General features: G+C 37.5%; 2 protein-coding genes across 4 annotated transcripts in view; both read right to left on the bottom strand.

Moving 5' to 3' along the window:
* The window catches only part of pik3c2a (phosphatidylinositol-4-phosphate 3-kinase, catalytic subunit type 2 alpha), a 33,816-nt gene extending 19,244 nt beyond the window's left edge, over positions 1–14,572 (bottom strand). For 2 of the 3 annotated variants that reach the window (XM_082181619.1, XM_082181621.1), the window contains exons 1-5: positions 14,485–14,572; positions 8,563–9,715; positions 3,813–3,913; positions 3,182–3,342; positions 100–220 (exon numbers count right to left, since the gene is read on the bottom strand). In XM_082181619.1, coding sequence (XP_082037745.1) covers positions 100–220; positions 3,182–3,342; positions 3,813–3,913; positions 8,563–9,645 — 1,466 coding nt within the window. In that variant the 5' untranslated portion in view covers positions 9,646–9,715; positions 14,485–14,572. Of the gene's footprint in view, positions 1–99; positions 221–3,181; positions 3,343–3,812; positions 3,914–8,562; positions 9,716–14,407 lie in introns of all 3 variants that reach the window. The other variant, XM_082181620.1, reaches the window with a different exon arrangement.
* A 1,116-nt stretch (positions 14,573–15,688) lies between these two features.
* On the bottom strand, positions 15,689–18,432 carry LOC309508692 (potassium/sodium hyperpolarization-activated cyclic nucleotide-gated channel 1-like). Its single transcript, XM_082183166.1, has 4 exons — positions 18,319–18,432; positions 17,950–18,184; positions 16,510–16,676; positions 15,689–15,821 (listed from the first exon to the last, which is right to left on the bottom strand). Exons 1-3 carry the CDS (start codon positions 18,424–18,426, stop codon positions 16,555–16,557), a joined length of 465 nt encoding a protein of 154 aa, XP_082039292.1. The 5' UTR covers positions 18,427–18,432; the 3' UTR covers positions 15,689–15,821; positions 16,510–16,554.
* Positions 18,433–20,610: the final 2,178 nt, after the last annotated feature.

The following is a 20,610-nucleotide window of genomic DNA, read 5'->3' as shown; positions in this document are numbered from 1 at the left end:
AATAGCCCCGTTCTCAAGGAATGTTGGCAGGGGACTTGTGTATCCAATATGATAGAATGCCTGCAAAAAGGAGAGAGAACCGATAAAGGGAGAACTCACTTCTGTAGAACCTCCTCCTGTCCGCAGACCTTGAGAACGTAACTGCTTATGTCCACCTGGTTCAGGTCATCATGGACCCAACACAAAGCCTGCATTATGAGCAGTTCCACTGGAGAACTCACTGGGGAAAGAAACAGTAAACATGAAGGAAAAAGCCGTCTAATGGTTGGGACTCCACTAACTTTCATTGTATGGACAAAACATTCTTCAAAATATCTTCTTTTATGTTGCACAGAAGAAAGTCATACAGGCTTGGAATAAAATGAGGGTGAGTATTGAGTTGACAATGTCAGAATTGTCATTTTTGGTAAACTGGTCCATTTAAATATATCGAGGACAATCCCACAGGTGTCGTCTGCTAGGTATTGCACAAAATGTATAATGACATGGCCAAATCTTTTGCCAAGCTTGCACTGGTGTGGACTTCACAGCGGACTATTACCCAACAGTTCATGCACCATGTTGACTGTGGACAGCAAGGGCTGAACATTTGGAACAAGACCCAAGAACTAAATGTGAACCTCTTCAGGTTTATTTAGATGGAAAACCATGATAAGAGATTGGTGCGAAATGGATTTGGCATGAGAAATTTCACTAGATCAGAGCAAAAATCTGACACCCAACATGTTGTTCGTGGTCACCCCAGGCTGCAGCAATAACAGGCCCCACACCCCTCCTTGGAATGATCCTCTCTTCAAACTCAAGCCTAGGGCTGGATTACAGTAAGTCAGCCTGGCCTGGACTCTGAGTCTGCCCTGTTTTTCAAGCCAAAGGGTCTGATGGTCATGCCTAATTGGTGGTGGATTTGTGGTTGCTTTCAGGGGTTGTGGGATGCCTCTGCCATCCTCTTTTCGTGGTACTGCAGCAACACACATGGTGCTGGAATGTCAGGAGAGTGCGGTTGGTCTAAAATGGTGGGATCTTTAAGGCCGTAAGGAATCCATGGAAAAAAAAAGATGAGAGGCAGAAAGTAGAACATCAGAATAAATCCATATACGTACAAGTCTGAAGCAAATACTGTCGAATATGTAAATAAAACAAAAATTTTCTAATGAAAAGCTTTGTCAAAAGGTATGCACCTTCATTTGAAGAGGAGAGGAGAAATCTGAGACACTTAGCGTAGCGTTCAGACTGTTAGTCCCAATCAGATTATTTGTGTATCCGATTGGAATCTGATCTAAAAATATTGCTGTCCACACTGTGTATCGCAACTGATCAGATCCGACTTGTGTGTTCAAGCTGCTCTTTCGTTTTCCGGAATATCTGCATTGGTTTCCATGGCAATGGCATTGCGTAGGAATACGCCAAAAACAACAACAAAAACCACAACATGGACGGGTTTGCAATAGAGATGTTGTCTCTAACATTTTACAACATGGAAATGTGTAGCCGTGCGCCGGACAACTGCGTCTTCTGAAGCAGTGACAGAAATGTAGGAGGCTGGTATAAGCGGCTTTATTCCGGACTGTCGTCTTCGCCAGTTTCAAAACATGTGTCCTTTATATTGTCATTTCCTGCTAGTCCGGCACTTTGCAACAACACAGCATTGTTTCTGTAGCGACTTTCAGCATGTTTCCTATAACAACGCCTGATGTTCTACGTTTTACGCGGCGTGAGAAAGTCACATAAACGAGTCACATAATCCAGAAATGCGATTTCAATAGGATTTCAGACCACATATGAACGTAGCTTGAAACGGATTTTTAAAAATCGCCTATCATGTGATTTCTTGCCGTTCACTCTAGCTAAATCTGATCGGATTTCAATCAGATATATACAAAAATCACATTTGGACTGACAGTCAGACCGTAGCCTAAATCTGTGTTTATCCTGGAAAAGCCTTCATATGCCACACATTCAAACCCTGGTCACCTCCTCAGTTTCATTTGCCTTGTTTTTATGCCAAGAATGTCTGGAATTGCTAACTTTACTAATCTTACACACAGCTAAGCATTTTCCTCCACTTAAACAAACCAAGGAAAACCTCAAAAACCTCTTTATCCTCTTTGAAGTTTCAGACACCCAGCCTTGACATGCAAAGAGACGGTATGCCCTGCAAAGAGATGGTATGCCCATCATTTAGCTGTATGGTGTTTCTCTGTATGGATTAGGAAAGTTAAGTTAAAACGTGACCTCTTTTTGCCCACTGTTCACAGAATGAAGGATTATTGTTACAAACTCAGCTTTTAGTAAAATCTGAAATCTCTTGATCTAACACAACAAACTGGGTCAGGAGTTTAATAGGAAAAACAAGCACGAACAGTGTGAACTTGAGAAGCTAGCTAGAACAGTATAAGCATCCAGTCAGTTATAACCAAGCCACTCCTCAAACATTAGCTGTCTGTGAGGCAACTTCAGGTTCCGATAGACACTGTGTCTCCTTTTCCTTTCCTAATACCACAGTCTATGCTGGATTTATCCAGGACAAAAAGAGCTATGGGGCTTAGGCAGTAACAACACAGAAAAATTCTTCAACACAAAAGGCCAGTCTTGATTTCTTGCCAGGAGTGAGGTGGCCAGAAACTGCACAAAAAACGAGGCCCGGCAGTCTTCAGAACACAGCCGCTTCACAGGGAACTGAGCCAAGGCCACTACAGCTCAATGAAAAAGACTTTCTGTGCTTGGACCACAGACAGGTTACTCAGTAAAACCTTGGCTAGTGACATGCAAGCAGAAAAATGAAAAACACAGGAACCCTGGTTGAAGTATCAATCTGTTGAGCAGACGCACCATGACAGTTATGTAAAAAGAGAATGTGTCGCAGCAGCCAAGAAATGCTCTCTGGCGCTTTATCATGACTTCTTTATTTTGTCAGCTTCCTTCATAGCAGACATTTAGAGCAGCTTACTATTGACAAATAGTGAGTACATGATTCACATTATTAGTTTAAATTAATTAAATTTATGTCATCATTTACTTACCCTAATGATGTTCCCCAACCATGTCTTACTTTCTTCATTTTTCATTTTTGGGTAACCTATCCCTTTTATTACCTTAACTGTTAGCATAACAATTTTCATATAAAAGCTCTGTCAAAATTGTATTTTGTAATGACTAAATTCCCAGTCAAAGAAGCGCTTACCATCACAAGTGAAAGTTACAGGCTGTTGAGAATCAGATATCTCAATGGATACTTTTACACTGCCCCCATTTTCTCCTCCTGCATCCCTCTGAGTGATCACAGGGCTGAGAACATAGCCAGGATTGGAAGACAGGTCGTTATGCGGGAACTTGGACCTCAGTCTGCAAAAAAAAGGAAGGACAACACTTTGTGTAAAAGAAGACCTAACACAGGTAAATATGGTGTACCTCAAGGCTCGGTCTCAGGTACTTTGCTAATCATCTTGTATGGGTATGATTGGGTTGGGTATGATGTATATAGTTAGGAAACATGGCATTAGATTTCATTGTTACATGAGCGACATACAGCTGTACACTTCCTACATTTCACTTGTCTAATTTTAGCTTTGTTGGACAGCTTGTTATAAACAATGAAGTTTTGAGGCATTTCCCCAATTAATCCCTCAAAGCAATATTAGCCTTGCTTCTCCTATAGAATCTATAATTACAGTGCTGATTCAGGTATCCTGGGACCTTCTGATGTCAGATTTACAACACATCTGTAGTAGCAGGACCTGCTTTTTGCTGAGGTTATCCCTTTCAACAGGTAATTCAACACAAAATATGCCTTAAACAAAAAAATCATAACTCACTTTGAAATGTCTTCACAGAACGCTACGACTTCTAGATTCTGGGCTTCCTTTTGCTGTAAGACAGAGTACTTTGAGAGTACATTTGCATTTCCCTTACTGACCTGTAAAAAGACAGACATGACGCCATGGTTATAATGATGCGTTGACATTCGGCCTACTGTCCTGTACATTCACTTTCACAGATGGTGCCCTTCACATAGGAAATCATTTGTTAAATGTGTTTTGAAAACAGTCTGTATTATGTACAGAAGTATCAAATACTAGTGATTGATGACATTAACATCCCAGTTCAAATGTGGAACAAGACAGTCTGTCTGTTTGGTGAGAGGATACTGAGAATGTGAAGAATGTCTGGAATGCTAAAAAAAGACTTCCTTCGGGAAGGAAATAGGTCAAAAAGGCAGATCAACATGGAAATACTACTAGGAATAAAAGGTACTTTCAGTTCAGTAATGGCTAAAATGTTAGGAAATTAAATAGGAAGATTTGTTTTCTGTTTTAATTACATTTATTATGCAGCCTATGTAAATTCAATCTCAACAGTGTCATGAGTACTTGGGTAGATTAGGCATTTTTGTGACATTTTCTTAGCATGGTCTCTAATGAGAACATCTGCCTCTTACACATTCACCATAAGTAAAATGAAAGTAATAAACAATCAAGAGTGTCATGACTTGTCAATGTGGACAAAAAGAGCAGGTCATGTGTTTTATTGCAGGTTAGACATCCAAGCCTCGGATAAGATGATGGTGTCTGTAGCTTTTTACTAGGCCAGAGCTCTAGGCCTAACCTTAGAGAAAAATGAGATGCCATGTGACACACATTCACAAATTATTCATTCGCTTTTGCTTAGAGCTACAGTTTTACAGTTCTGGCTGCCCTATATGCAATCTCTCCCAATCTAAACTAACCTCTTCCTCAGGTTAAACGTTTATGAGGGGACTGCCAAGAAACAATTAAAAAAAAAACTCAGGAATGAGAGGATAGGGGAAGTTGGCTTGCATTAACTTAGTATTTGGTTGGATTTAAGTAAAATTTGTGCGTAATAGAATTCACATCAACTGCAACTTCCTCTCCATTATTGCTGCTAGGAATGGTGATACGCATTAACTAGACCTTCGCTCTCTGACTGACCTGATTATACTTCCAGTAAATAAATGTGACTGTACTTCCGTCAGATAATTTAAGATTCGACTGTCAGAGTGCTTGATGGTCAACAGTGACTAAGAGATTTGTTCAAAGAGCAAATTATTCACAGTTGCATTAAACAAACTTAATTATTGCATGTCGGATAAGCTGACAGTGACACAGAGAGGATGGGATGTTCAGAACACATTTACAAACGCATACAATACAAAACAAAAAACACATGGTTGCTGTGTTAACTAAGAACACTTCATTGTCCGAATACAAGAGTTACAGTGTGGGCTAAGATGCTAAGTAACTGATACATTGGGGATGTCAAAGTACCAACTGATACCAGTCTATCAACAATATCAGCAATAACAACTCGCCTGAGTGACGTCTGACCTACGTGTGGCTGCTCTCCTATGCTCACAGAGATATTTAGCACTCATAACTGGTCAAAAGTATTGGATCTATCTGTGCATTAGGTCCTACAATACACTAACAATACACAATACAAGAAATGCCAGTATTAATGTATACTATCAGTATTATTTATTTACACTACTGTTTAAAAGATTGGGGTAACTTTTATTTATTTTTTGAATTAATACTTTTATTCTACAAAGATGCATTAAATTGATTAAAAGTGACTAAAGAAAGTGTATGTTGCAAAATATTTCCTGTTCTTTTGAACTTTCTATTCAACAAACAGTCCTGAAAAAATGTATCAAAATATATTAAGCAGCAATTTTTTTTTTTTATTATAACATTGATAATAATAAGAAATGTTTCATGAGCAAATTAGAATGCTCATAAAAGCTTATATACTTATATTATATTAATAATATACATATTTGTATTTTTTATACAATGTTTTTGGGAACCAACCTTTTGTATTTGTATGTAAAGTCTTCATGCTATTTTTTATTTTATTGTGTTAATATTTATATTAATATTTAACTTTAAAGAAGGAGTGCATTAAATGGCATATTCATTTTGACATTACACTTGCACTGGTATGAACCAGTGAAATTTTGCCTTTGTGACAACTCAATAACACAAACCTTTTGACACCAGTACTTAATTTGTTTACACCGGTAGCTAATGCATCTAGATAGATTAATCTGAGTTTGCCATTATGAATTCTTCTGTAGCATAAAAATATGCTAAAAACAATTCACTCTACTAATCCCAAATACATTCAACCATAGTTAAAGGGATATTTCAAAGATGAATGTGTATATAAATTGGGTCATTTATGTAATCGAAATGTGAAATTATTTTAGAAGTTGCACCAACTTCTAGACTGAGAAAAGCCAGAAAATGTATTTTTGGCTCATGTGGATGAAAGACAACAACTCCCAGAATGCACTTGCTTCGGTGCTCTACGAGACCACTCCCAAGCCACGCCTCCCGGTTACAGAGGGCAGTATCGGAAGAAATGACACAACTAAGCTACTAGTCGACTCGAATCTGAAAAGACGCCGTTTTATCATGAAATCCCCCTATGGGCGGGTTGAAAACATGCGAAACGAGCTCCTCCTACTGGCTGTAGTCTCTCGCCTCTGGACAAAAAAGCCTCCGATTGACGCAAAATTACGATTTTTGCGTCATCTGTGTTTTTTTCCCAGACACAATCCGGCCTCTAGCTCATAAATGCCAGAGGAGAACTGGCCCCCGACTGAGCCTGGGTTCTCCCAAGGTTTTTTTTTTTCTCCATTAGGTCACCTGATGGAGTTTTAGGACACCATTAGGTCACTTGATGGAGTTTTTCGGTTCCTTGCCACTGTTGCCTTTGGCTTGCTCAGTTGGGGATATTTTGGGGATATTTAATTTAATTTTATCAATCAATAAATTCCTCTTGAAACAAACTTTGTTGTATTATTTTAATTTAATACTGTGAAGCTGCTTTGATACAATCTGTATTGTGAAAAGCGCTATACAAATAAACTTGACTTGACTTGACACACAATACAGAAATCTCTCGTCTCAGGGGAACATTAGGGAAGGAAGCACTGTCAGTCGAAAATACTACCGGGTTTCTACTGATACAAAGCTTAATGCTCATCGGTGAAGTATCCCTTTAATCTTCAAAATGAGAAACCACTTTTGATAATGTGTTGTTGTAACCCAAACCACAAGCACGAAGTAATGGCCACAGTGAATTTACACTTACACCAAGCCTGTTAATACACACAACAACAAACAGGTCTTTAGGGAAGTGTGTGCTGCTGATAAGGGCTGAAATATCCAGGGCTGAAATATCCAGGGCTTGTGATAAGAGTATCTGGTGTTGTGTGCGGTGAAGCAGAGTAACTGTACACCAAAGCCAAAGCTCAGATTAGTTTCGCCGCTCTTTCGCACACTCTGAAAGAGGGATACCATGGCAACGGGGAGCTGCAGGCATGTCAGGGAAGAACCCATGGGGCAAAGACAGCTAGCTGGGGCTTGTCTGTGCTAATGAGACCAGCAGCAGTCCTCACTATACACAAAGACAACAACCTATTTACTCCAGAACACTAGGACTGCATAGTGCGTAGTGAGCATGAACTAGACCCGATATGCGATTCAGATATGTAATGATATTCATTCCTAATACTTGAAATGAGGAAGTGCAAAGACCGAGCCCTTTAACCCCTTTATTTTATCATTAAGTGAAAGCTGATCTGTTGTAGAAGTTATGGGTACAAATTCTTCAAGTTCTGTGGGAAATGTATGACAACAGCCAATTGTCCTGGTCAGAAACAAACATAAAGAAACGGGATGTGGGATTTCTGGGGGATGGGGGAAGCACACATTTACACACCCTCCCCATAAGTCTCACTCAATGCGCATTCCTCTCAGGAAGTCATTCTTTATTTTGGCAATCACTGACAACATTTTTAAGGAAAGACCAACGATAAAGGAAAAGGGTTAGATAAGACGTGGTAAAATGAAACTTCATCAGCTGAACTTGCCTAGAGTTGATAAGAAACCAGCCATGAGGAACAAGACCAAAACAAAAATAGGCAAATCGCCTCGAGCTTAAAATGTTGCAAAGACGTTCACCACACACTGCACGGTATAATAATTAGAAAACCATACGCACATTTTTAAACTGCTACATCCTGTCACATCACAGAGCACTGCTGCTTTCTTAAATACAAGCATCCATGCTAACATTAGAGACACTTACAAAATACTAATGTTGTTGATTCGGGGTGGAACACGATGGTCAACTAATCATCAAACTTGTCAATTAGTATGTTTTTCTTTGTTTTGATATTATTCATTTTTAACTGGCATGCTGTGCTTTTGCTGCTTGACTGGTAAAACACTCAAAAAGTTGCATTTTTAAAGCGTGACAGTTACCGCCATAGGGGCGGTTCACACAGAACAGGTTTTTTACATTTCACTGTATTCATTTTCCATTGCTACATAGTCTATTTTGAAAATATGTGTTGAATACACTGAGAAACATCATATAGAAGTTGTTCACTATATGTGCACTAAACACAACTGGTTTGACACCTGGCTAGGATCATTTCTACTTCCTCCTGCAAACCCAGTGCAGGTTCTCCTAACTCTGCAGAAGAGGATGTGCCAACATGTTCTGGGTCGGCAGAAAGGGAGTTTCTCTTACCTGTTTGCCTTGGCTGTGATTCGTTGAGGTTACAGGTAGACTGAGGGACTGGCTTCTTGTTACAGCCGCCCCTGTTGATGCTCTTCTTGGTTGGGTTGCCGAAGTCACCTTGCTATTCACCTCTGCCGAGGGACTGCCATTATTCACAACTTCAGGCTCATCCTGAAGAACAGCATCCCATGGGTCTCTAGCATTCCCAGACTTCTCTTTGAAAGGACCACTTGATACAGAGAGTGTCTCCTCTACCTCCACCTCCTTGTGTTTGTTGAGCGGGTCCAGGTCCAGCCACTCAAATTGGCTGATGTTGGGAGGTTCTGAGGGCTGAGGCAACGGCTCCAAGGACTTGGCGCTTCCCAAATCCGTTTCCATGCTGGAGGACCTGCCGTTCTTCAAGTATTCCGAAGTGCTGGCAATTTTGTCGAACAGCTTGGCCATCTCTGGGGAGACGGCAGGCTGCGAGTAGGCCAGAGCAGCAGGTGGCTGTACGGGTGTAAATGAGAGAAAGGGGGTCGGATGGGCCGACATACTAATAAAGGGAGACATAGCTGGACTAAAGCCATTCTGGAAAGAGCATGGAGGCTTCAGGAAAGGAGCAGAGGGGAAAATGGGAGTCTGTGCATGTGTTGGAGTGGGTGTCCAGTGAAATGAAGAGGGGCTGAACGCATGTCCTCCAGGATACGACGCACTGAGATTGCAACCTAGCAAAGAGGAAGGTCTTGTCATTTTGGTTGTGCCAAAACTGTCATCCAGAAGCAGCTTTTCCAGCTCCTCCGTGGTCAGCTTATCCAAATCGATGTCCTCAAAATTGTCTTTTTGTTCTTTCCTCTGTGTTTCTGATTCACAGAACACAATGAGGTCTTTCTCTTGTCGGCTAGTGGACGTTTGACCCGTCGGTTTGGGAAGGAGATTAACAGAAGACGCTGTGACTGGGAGTGTGTGCACTTTCTCACGCTTAATTTTATCCAAGGCCTCTACCTCCATGCGTAAAGCCTCCTCCTTTCCCACAATCCCTTTGGGCCGGACCACACCGGGAGAGGCTGGCCTGTCAAACTTAAACCCATTGCCACTGGATATGTGGGCCATGGTGTCAGCTTTGCCTTGCTATGTACATGGGGAGACCACTGGTTTCTGACGGGAACTTTACAACAGGTGCCTACGGGAAATTGGAAAATGAGAGAATATTACATTTCAATGTTGGATACTCAGGACATTAATGCTTTCAAAAGATGTATTGCATGTTCAGTGCAAACTATGATGCATTTGTAGTGGTATTTTTAAAGGCAGTGGTCAATATACAGAGTTGCTCTGGGCCATTTTTAACAATCAAATATCCTGTTCACAATAGTGTGGTAATATTCAAGGTTCTATCATTCACAGTAATGGACATAATCCATTATGCACCAACACTAGCATGACATTTTGTCCCGAATCAAACAAATGAATCCCTTTTGTTCAATTGTTTGTTATGTGAGCCCTAGTAAAACATAAAAAGATGGATGAAAGCAACCCTGCACCTTACACCAGGAAAAAGGGAATTGACTGAAGCTTGAAAAAAAGATGCACAAGGCTGTTACATATGACAGGACCACAGGGCTCTCTACAGTGCCACCATTTCAGTCGCATTTGTGACTGAAAATGAATGGGTGCGACTGTGAAAAAAATTATTTACCCCAGATCCCATCAGGACCGGGTCTACGGGGGTGCTAGAGGGTGCACCCTCAGCCGAAACTACTAAAAGCATATTAGCTAATTGATTCAGTGCGTATTTGGAGAGCGTCAAAGGTTTCGATTTACATGTTTTGCAGCGTTGAGCAATGTAGCCAATCACAGACATTTGATCGGGTCAATCACCCATTTATGACAGTCACTCTCTTCGTTCCTGAATGAATCAGCCATTTTGAACGCATTAATTGACTGAATGATTCAGTGACATGCCGCCACCGACTGTAAGTTTCCGTTTAAAAAAAAATCAGTCAATCTCTTCAGTGCAAAGATAAATTTTGTTGATACAGATTTTGTTTGATTGGTAACTTATTCTGCCTTATTGTGTCTTATTATTCTAATCGAATTTATTGTTTTAATTAAATTTTGAACACTTTTCTAAATATAAATTGAAGAATTTGACAAAAGATGACATACATTTAATTACGTTTAATGACCGTACAAAACTTAAGGAGTCGAATATCACCCTGAAATGAGAAGGTTCATTTGATCAGAAGGAGCTCCTAAATTTTTATTGTGCTCCTAAATTTAAAGTAGGAGCAAAAGTGCTACTAAAAAGAAATGTAAAATGTAAGCGCCTGGAAGATAGAAAATCTCGGATATGAGAAATCTTTAGATTGCGAAATGCGCAAAACGTCAGCAGGGAAATACAGTTCACGTGAGTGGTCAGTGAGGGCGTATCAAACTCCGGATTTAATGGTTGAATGGCAGGCGTTTACAAGCACATACCAGACATTTCCCCGTGCCTTGCAGGCCCAGCACATGCCAGCTTGCAACTGAAACAGAACCAATTAGGTACAAACTCAAGACAGAACTGGGTTTCAGCTCCTCATTCACAGCTTCACTGATAATGTGCAAAAACCCACAAAAATAGAGCAGGACTGATTTATGTTAAGTATGACAGTGATGACGAAACAGATTGAAAAATCCCAGATATCTGTCTCTAACAAGTCAAGGCAAGGAAGAATGTGTCATTTAGGGGTGTTATGTGCCATGCAACGCAGAGTTTAGTTGATTATAGTTGCCCAGAAATAGCACTTAAAACTCATCTTTGATTTCCAAAATGACATATTTAAACGTTTTATCCTGTGATAAAAAATGTTCTTCATATAGCTTGAATGTAACTACACCCTTGCTTCTCTTGAGACTCCACTGCTTCAGAGCGGTCATAGTTAATGATATGCTAAAGCCCACCGGCACGTTGACGTGATTGGTTACAAGGTAGTTTGTGACGTAAGAAACACCAGCGAATTCAAACCACGTTTTTGAGACTGTCTTTGGTTCACTGCAGTTTTAAAGAGAAAATAAACAGCAATGGTGTTGACTTATGAATTTGCACATGGTTAGTCTTAAAGCATATTAAAAACACCATATAAACAACATTAAAAACTTGATTTTCGCCACAGGGGGACTTTAACTGATGTGCAGTCGCAAACAATTTTTTTTTTTTTATATAATTTACTGAAAATTAAAGCAAGCAAAGTCTTCTAAAAACACTGCGCTCAAGTTAAAATAACTTTTTTAAATATGTCTCAAAGCTTGCGTTTTTAACCGCAAAAACACGTTTTGTGTGAACCAGCCCACTGATGTAATGAGGTCAGAGGTAAGCTAAGCGTTTATAGAGCGATTTACAACCCCTGCAAACAGATCCCAATCGAGGACAGGAACTATGCATTGTTCACAAACGATACCAAGCATGTCTTATCAGTAAGACATCAAATTATGCAAAATGATGATGCTCATATTTAGAATGCTGTATTATCTAAAAAATTTTACCAAAAAAAAATTATACATATGAAGAATTCAGATGCAAAAGCCTCTAAGTGCCATCTGAAATTTTCTTCCAGAATGATCATTTTTATCAAGCTCGTATATTTAAGTTCAATCATTTCACTTAAATGGCAATGCAAATTACCTATTAATTGTCATTTAAGTGAAATAACTTAAATATACGAGCTTGATAAAAATGATCATTCTAGAAGAAAATTTCAGATGGCACTTAGAGACTTTTGCATCTGAACTCTTCATATATATATATATATAAATAATTAACCATTTTATAGTGCTAAACCTTCTATTAAACCAACATTGTGTTGACAAACAACCCAAAAAGCAATTTCTTGTTCTTGAAGATATGTTTTCTGGTTCAAAACATATTTATGATTACTATAACAGATCAAATGGTTAAATCATGGAGGCCTGGTTTCACAGACAGGGCTTAGATTAAGCAAGGATTAGACCTTAGTTCAATTAGGACATTTAAGTAGCTTTTTAAAATGTGTCTTAGAAAGAAAACTGGTGTGCATCTTGAGACAAAACAATGGCAGTGACATATTCTAAGAAAAGTCAGTGCAAGTTGAGCTCAAACATGCATTTTAGTCTGGGACTAGATAAAGCCTTGTCTGTGAAACCAGGCAATGGAGTGTCTAGTTACTGTGTCGTCTCCTTTTTTTCCATGTCAGAAAAAAGGCAGGTGGTATACTCTGCACTCTCGGTTTTATCAAATCGTTGCAGCTAAAAGCTTGTGGGAATGGTTCACTACTCAGACTGACTGCACTGTATTAACAATGACAAATATCACTTATTTATGCATTTGAAACCCCCTCCAAATTCCAAGCCTTTTAAAGATGGTGTCAAATCATAATGGAAGACAGCAAAATATGTTTTTGTACTTAACAATACAATTATTTATCAAGCTTCAATCCAGCCGTCCAAAAATGAACTAGAAAATGCATATGGCTTTTAAATGCGTCAGTTTATGAACATCAGCTAAAACTTTTAAGACTCAGAAATGCACTGAACACAAATCATGACTCGTTTGGTAGAGTTTGGTTTCCGATGCTTTTCTAAGCACTTGCAAAAAACAAGTCAAGAGAAGACAGATAGTTCCCAAGACAGTGAGAAAGTCCAGAAGGGTAACTGAATGATAGATGACAATACAGCACTCATTATGTGTGAAACATGTCATTACATCTGTCCCGTTTACAGTAGGCACAATATAGTCGGTTTACGTGACAGAAAACAATTGCAGAACTGAAAAAATTAGTTGCATATGCATATTCAGCTAGGATACTCAAGGGCCAAGGCACATGATTCATGCATATAACTACAATGACGCAACACTGCAGGAACAACACGATTATGTGCAACCACTTCAGTTGAAGTTTTAAAGAGGACATACGTGCTGAATCCACACATTTATACAAACCTATTTTAGTTATGCCTGGAACAAAAAAACTAAAACCAAGATAAAACCTGCTTCTCCAGTCAGTTCTCTCAACAATACTGACTCAAGGAAGCGTACAAAAGAGCTATTATTCCTATTAGAAACATTCCAATATTATAATTATTACACAATATCGACTGTGCTATTTCAGTTTGTTTGCAATGAGGAAAAAAACACGGGGATGGCAGTCCAAGTAAATATGCAAATGGAGTGCATTATGTTTTCTTGCATAAAAAAATGGTCAGCAAGATTTTAACTTTAAATACAGATGAAAGAATCTTAGCTATTATATTATAATTAATGTTAAATTGTTATAGGCTTCACCAGTGTTGCAAAAACTCTAAGTGAATTTGCAGCAGATACTTGAGCTTCATCACTAACTTTCATTAACTTGTTCTGAGCTCAAGAGGGCTTTTTATAACGTATTAGATGAAATGTTGATCAATTTAAGTGATCCAAATAGTAGTGATCCAAATAGAAATGCAGCCCCATCTTATCTTTATGAATAAAGGATACACAGTTTGAAAGATATTCCAGAAACTAAACAAAAGTTTGTAATGGATGCAAAGCATGCGACAAAAAGTAGCTTATCAGAGCTAATTTTACAACAACAACAGTCTCTAGATTGCCAATACAGATTCATATTTATAATCAAATGTTGCTGTCAGCATAGTAAATAACCTGCCACGAACACCCCCGACATGGTAAAACATCACAAAAAGACTATGTATACACACTTAAACAATATATCTCTCGATTAAAGTTAGTTTCAGAAACTTTACGCAATGTTTGTGCACATATTTCGGAATTTCGGCGCACTCTATACGCGCCAACAAAAGTGAAAACACAAGCAAAAGAAAAACAAACAACACAAATACTCAGACAAACAGAACATACTATACTTCCGGTAGGCAGAAGAACAGAGCTGACGGTAAACACAGTAAGAATTTGTGTGAATAAATGACGATTCCCACCTTCAGACTCTCGGATCTTTGACGCTGGACATTTTCCTCCAGCTGGAAAATTTGCTCATGTAGTCGTAGACACAAACGTCAGTTCCTGCTAGAGATCGGACAGTAAAGATCGCGGAGAAACAGCGACATCTGGAGGCCAGAACACGCAACACGCTTCTTTTGGTTGTCTAACGGCGGGTTGCAAACTAATATAGTGCATCGATGCCACCTGCTGTAATGTTCTAAGTATTTATATTATATTATATTATTACCTTTATTATCTCAGAAACCCTTCGTCTCCCCAGGCAAATGTCTACACTGCTTCTGTATCTCAACAATGCCGCCATATTATGGGATGAATATAGTATCAAAATGATTAACACGTGCAAGCACTATAATCCATGAACATGATGTTTTACTATCTACAACCAAATGCCTTTCAACTTGCGTGTGCAAAATTAAAAATTGAATGAATGTGTAGCCATTTGTACAAATAGAGACATTTTTATTCTTTTGTATTAGTGTATCATAATTTGCGCATCATACATTATAAATATTATATTATACATATTATATTTATATATATATATTATACACATTATATAAACACATATACACATATTATATACAGTATACACATTGAGGTCTTTTCTGAGTCAATCTCATTTGATTCATTTGGAATTTGAGACTTTCTTTTCGCGGTTTTTAAGCATTTCACAACCCACACACAAACAACCACAAATTAATAGGCCTGTTGCTCATTATTAACGTGTGCACAACTACCCATTTATTTGACAAATTCACAAATGTGCGTCACTACATTTAAACTAATACAATACAACTTTTGTGTGCAAAATCCAGAAATTCATGAATGTGCAGCATTTTGTACAAATAGAGACATAGTTGTTATTGTACAGATTGTTTGGGTCGATTTCCATCCTTTGCAATCAATATTTAAACGATTATAAATTGTAGGGTATAAAAATATCCTGAGAATAGAATTAGGTTCACATGCAGCAACAGAGAATAATCTTGATGGCACTCGCAAGAAAATGGATAAATAGCTACATAATCAAATTCACAAATATTACACCATTTAAACATTTTTAAAAATACATAGGCTTCTGAGTTACTAAAACAATCTTTGTCAAAGATGTTACTAACCCCTGTTTTTAAAATGCTCGTTGGAAAAGGGGTAAGCAACATAAAAGGACATGAGGCAAAGTGCAGTTTAAACATTTATTATACGGCTAATTACAGCCGGGTTTCACCGCTGCATGCCTCATTCTTTCACACTCCGCTTGTATTCTCTACAGGAGCCATTAGAGCAATGGGACACAGGTGCGCAGGGGCGGAGCCTAACAAGAGAAAGAAGAGAAAGAAAGTAATCAGAGCACAGAAACAGATACACACAAAATACTTAGGCCGTAACAAAGAATATACTGTCTTGTTTGTTCACAGTTTGTTTCCATTTGTTTAATTTCGAGATCTGAGGTGAATTGTCCATTGTTGCTTTCACAGCTACAAAGCTGGGAGCACTAAATGGTATTCAAAGTCACATTGCATGCTTTTAACATTAAATAAAGCACATTTCACGAAACCGGTATGATTTGAGTCCCTCTGGCCTTTTTAAGTGTATTTTATCTATTGGATCACCAAAATCTATTTTTAAAAGCTTGTTGTATCAATTGAAATGTCTACTTTAATAAAGTTTAAAAATAATGACATGCATATCTTTTTATTAGAAATTTTCTTGTTTTTTCAATTGACACCACCTATTTTGTCATGTCCCTCATGGCCTTCTATGAAAGTGTACTTGGGATATGAATAATAAAATTAGAAAAAAAGTCCATTTTGCCATTTCCATGAATATCTATCTGTGCTTTTTTGCTGGTAATGTTTTTTTTTTCAAGTAAATTTGTGATTATTCAGTAAAACAAAATGATCTCGTGGCAAGTTAATGTGTCATGGCCACGACAAAACTAAGTGAACCGAACATGTCCCCTCCCGATGACCGTACAAAGCAACTCATAATGCAAGACTTACTTTCTAGATCATTTTGATGCTGTTGAACTGCTACCCTCAGTTCGTTCACAACATGTGGGAACTCTCCTCAATCTCCTGAAACTCTCGTAATGACAGGGTGAAAAGGCTGCAGGTGGTCAGTGCAGAAACTGTGGCCGACTGCCTTCCACCAAACAGGAAGCTGATCTCTGCAGAAACACAAAACTTCTTAAAATGATGGTTGTTTAAAACACATTGGAGTTTCACAGCAAAGATTATCTGACTGAACATCTGATCAATACTGCACATAAAACTGGGAAAACATTTTCTTGATCTGGCAAGCTCTGTAATCTAATTTTGAGCATTTTTGAGTGTGAAACTCATGTTATTGACACTGTTCTCACGCTCTCACCACACGTCTGTTTTCTCATGCAGTGAAAAACATTGCGGAGTAAAGAGGACACTGACAACGTAGCGACAGACAAGAGGTTCCTTTTGTTATGAAACAAATTGCATTTAAAGCAAAAGTTTAAACACGTGTGCATGCTTTGATGTCCAAATGTTCTTGTTTTTAAATATTTCTTAAAAATTGCATATTTTTTAACACACACACACACACATATATATATATATATATATTAGTGCTGGGCAAAGATTAATCGCGATTAATCGCATCCAAAATAAAAGTTTGTGTTTACATAATATATGTGTGTACTGTGTATAATTATTTTGTATATATAAATACACACATATGCATCTATTTATTTAAGAAATATTTGCATGTATATACTGTATATATATTTATACATAATTTATATTATATATACACATAAATAATTTATATCTAAATAAAAAAAATCTTAAATATATACATGCATATGTGTGTATTTATATATACAAAATAATTATACACAGTACACACACATATATTATGTAAACACAAACTTTTATTTTGGATGCGATTAATCGCGATTAATCTTTGCCCATCACTATTACATATATATAGTATTTTATATATATCTATTATGTGTGTGTATGTATATATATATAAAATCGGGCAGCTGAAACTAATTAATTAGTCTCAGGTGCCTGATTTTTTATTTCATTGCAAAATGTTAAAATTTTTGCCCAGCTCTTTATATTAGGTTGGATATTTAAGCATTTCCAACTTTATTCGCATTCATACAGTATCAGCATAATGTATAGCAGATCTCAACTGCTTGATTGCTTGTATTGTTGCAAAATGTAAACTATATTATCGCCTATATTATCTGATAAATGTGACTATCAGAGGCATGCAGAAATTCAGATATTTTAAACATTAACATGATTTTCTCTAAAGCTGCTTTGAAACAATGTGTATTTGAAAAGCACTAAACTTGACTTGACTAGCACTGCAATGTGGACCAGACTTTATGCCGTTACTCTACACGAGACTGCTTCTCAACTGAATCACACAACAGTAAGTTTCTCATACATCACCTCCAAAGTAATCTCCATCACACAGCTCCTCCTGGAAAGCCTCGTTCCTCACGAGTACCCGTCCACAGTCAATGAAGAACATAATGTCCGGTTGAGCATTCTGATGAATGATGATGTCACCAACATTGAAGCACTCTTTGTCCAACTTCATCAAGATGGCTTCGGTGAACTCTTTGTTAAGTGACAAAAACATGCCCTTGTTCAACAGGTTGGAGCATATTTCTGCCATGATATCCTTTGAATCAGAAAACAAAGCTATTTTAAAAAAAAATCTATAAAAAAATACTGTATGAGCCAAATGATTGTTTGAACAGCAGAAAAACGTATTGTGTGTTATCTGAAGTTTATATTTATGAATCAATTAGAAACCTTTCTGAGCTGTTCTGACACGGTGTTGAGGATGTTCTTCTTATCCCAGTGCCACTTGTACTGGGCAGTGGTACGTCGGCGCACCACTCTGAGCAGCTTTTGGAACATTGCAGAGGATTGTACCTGGTGTATCTGAAATATTTATATCATGGCATATTATCATCAGAGCCGCCTTGTATTTATTTGTTGAATAAACAAACAATAAACAAACAGCTTTAATTTTAACTCTTAAAATTCACCTTTACCTTGTATGCATTCACAGACATGCTCCCAAATGCTGCGATCATCCAAGAAATTAATGCACAACACATTACACATCCAATCACCATTCTTATAATAACTATCCACAGTTCATCCACACCTAAAAAAACAAAACAAAAGGGAATCACTTTAGTTCAATGTAAACTACTTTTTTTTTTTTTTTTTTGGTTCTTCAGTGGTGTTTGCTCATGCAAAACCTTATGCCACAATAGCTAAGCCATTGCCTTTTTGGTTTTCATCTGGCAGATGGAAATCATATGTCTGATCACTTAAAAGTAACAGCACATCATAGATTATAACAGGTTTTTTTTTTTTAAATCCCAAATCCTGATCGTAAAAGTGATTCTGCACCAAAGACTGATTATCAGATTGATTATCATTTTTCAAAAAATAATTAATGTGGAAAGAATGTTGTGCGGCGTACGTGTTGGTGAGTCAATTGGTCTCCCGACCATTTGAGAGAAAGCTCTGAAGGATGCACAGAAGTATTTTTCCCCGATCGAGGTATTCTGCAAAAAGGAAGACGTGTTGAACACATCATGTCAAACAAATGCCTGCATAAGCAATAAAAAATGAGACATACCTCAATTTTCTCTTTTACAACCCAGCAGTCTTGGGGAAACTCTTCCATTACAGATATGAAGTACTGTACGCAAGTGTTCCAGTGCCAAATGAGGACCATCATCAGGAAAGCTATAAGACAACCCTGAATAACTTCTTGATTCCTTCAAGCTGTACATCAGACATCTAAAAGGATAGATAATAAAACATAAAGTATCCATAGACCAGTACAAAATCCAAACAAAAATGTCCTGTTGCTTGCTGGTTTATGGTGTTATGACACAGGAGGAAAAATGTGAGAAAATAATACAAAAATTATTTTTAAATCTTATTATTAAAAACTATTTTAGGCTGTTTGGGGTTCTTGAGTTGCTATATTATTTTTTATATTTTAACACAAAAGATGATATTTTGTAGAATGTTGGTAACCAGACAGTTCACGGCACCCTTTGACTTCCATAGTAGGAAAATAATACTATGGAAGTCAATAGGCCAACTGTCTGGTTACCAACATTCTTTAAAATATCTTCTTTTCTGTTCAACAGAAAAAAGAAACTCATACAGGTTTGGAACAACATGAGGGTGAGTCAATTATGACAAAGTTTTCCTTTTTGGGTGACCTATCCCTTTAAATGATCAGATCATAGATGGTTTTCTGAAAAACTAGAGAATAACAAGTCCTTCTTGGTATAACATTTAATATGACAGCCTTTTTATTGGAGCTTTTATTTTTACGCATATGTCAAGTTGACTTACAGCTTTGAAACAATGTAAAGTGCTACTGTACATAAATAATATCTTAAATTCCATATGTGATCATTTGGAAGTTCCTTTTAAAGTTTCATAACAAATTGTGCCTTCTTTCATTTATTATTGTATTAACAACTATGTCTCTATCTGTATAAAATGCTGCACATTCATGCGTTTCTGGATTTTGCACACACAAGTTGTATTGTATTAGTTTAAATGTAGTGACGCACATTTGTTAATTTGTCAAATAAATGGGTAGTTGTGCACACATTAATAATTAGCACCAGGCCTATTAATTAGTTGTTTGTGTGTGGGTTGTGAAATGCTTAAAAACCGCTAAAGGAAAGTCTATTACACTAATACAAAAGAAAACATTTGTATTCACAAAAAATGTCTCTATTTGTACAAATTACTACACATTCATTCAATTAAGAATTTTGCACACGCAAGTTGAAAGGTATTTGGTTGTAGTAAAACATACCTGCAACCTGTTAATCATTTTGATACTATTTTCATCCCATACATTTTAAGTATTTTTTTTATAGACTGATAGCCTATAGTTTTTCTAAATGTAGTCCATGAAAAATGTAAATGTTTTTCAAATGCTATATATATTTACATATCAACTTCGTTCATGTCCATAACGTGCTTTGCCAAAATGTCTACTTCCTTAATTAAGAAGAAATTGCGATACACTTCAGTGATCATGGAATTGAGAAA

This window comes from Leuciscus leuciscus (genome assembly GCF_965113295.1).
Source record: "Leuciscus leuciscus genome assembly, chromosome: 10".
NCBI lineage: Eukaryota > Metazoa > Chordata > Actinopteri > Cypriniformes > Leuciscidae > Leuciscus > Leuciscus leuciscus.
This window is presented reverse-complemented; position numbering and strand designations above follow the sequence as displayed.

Excerpts from the sequence above, each read along its gene's own strand:
- LOC309508692 (XM_082183166.1), bottom strand. The coding sequence starts at position 18,426 with ATGTTCCAAAAGCTGCTCAGAGTGGTGCGCCGACGTACCACTGCCCAG. Across the intron at positions 18,185-18,318 it reads TGTCAGAACAGCTCAGAAAG|GATATCATGGCAGAAATATG; the intron begins GTTTCTAATTGA and ends TCTGATTCAAAG. Across the intron at positions 16,677-17,949 it reads TGATGGAGATTACTTTGGAG|AGATCAGCTTCCTGTTTGGT; the intron begins GTGATGTATGAG and ends GTGTTTCTGCAG.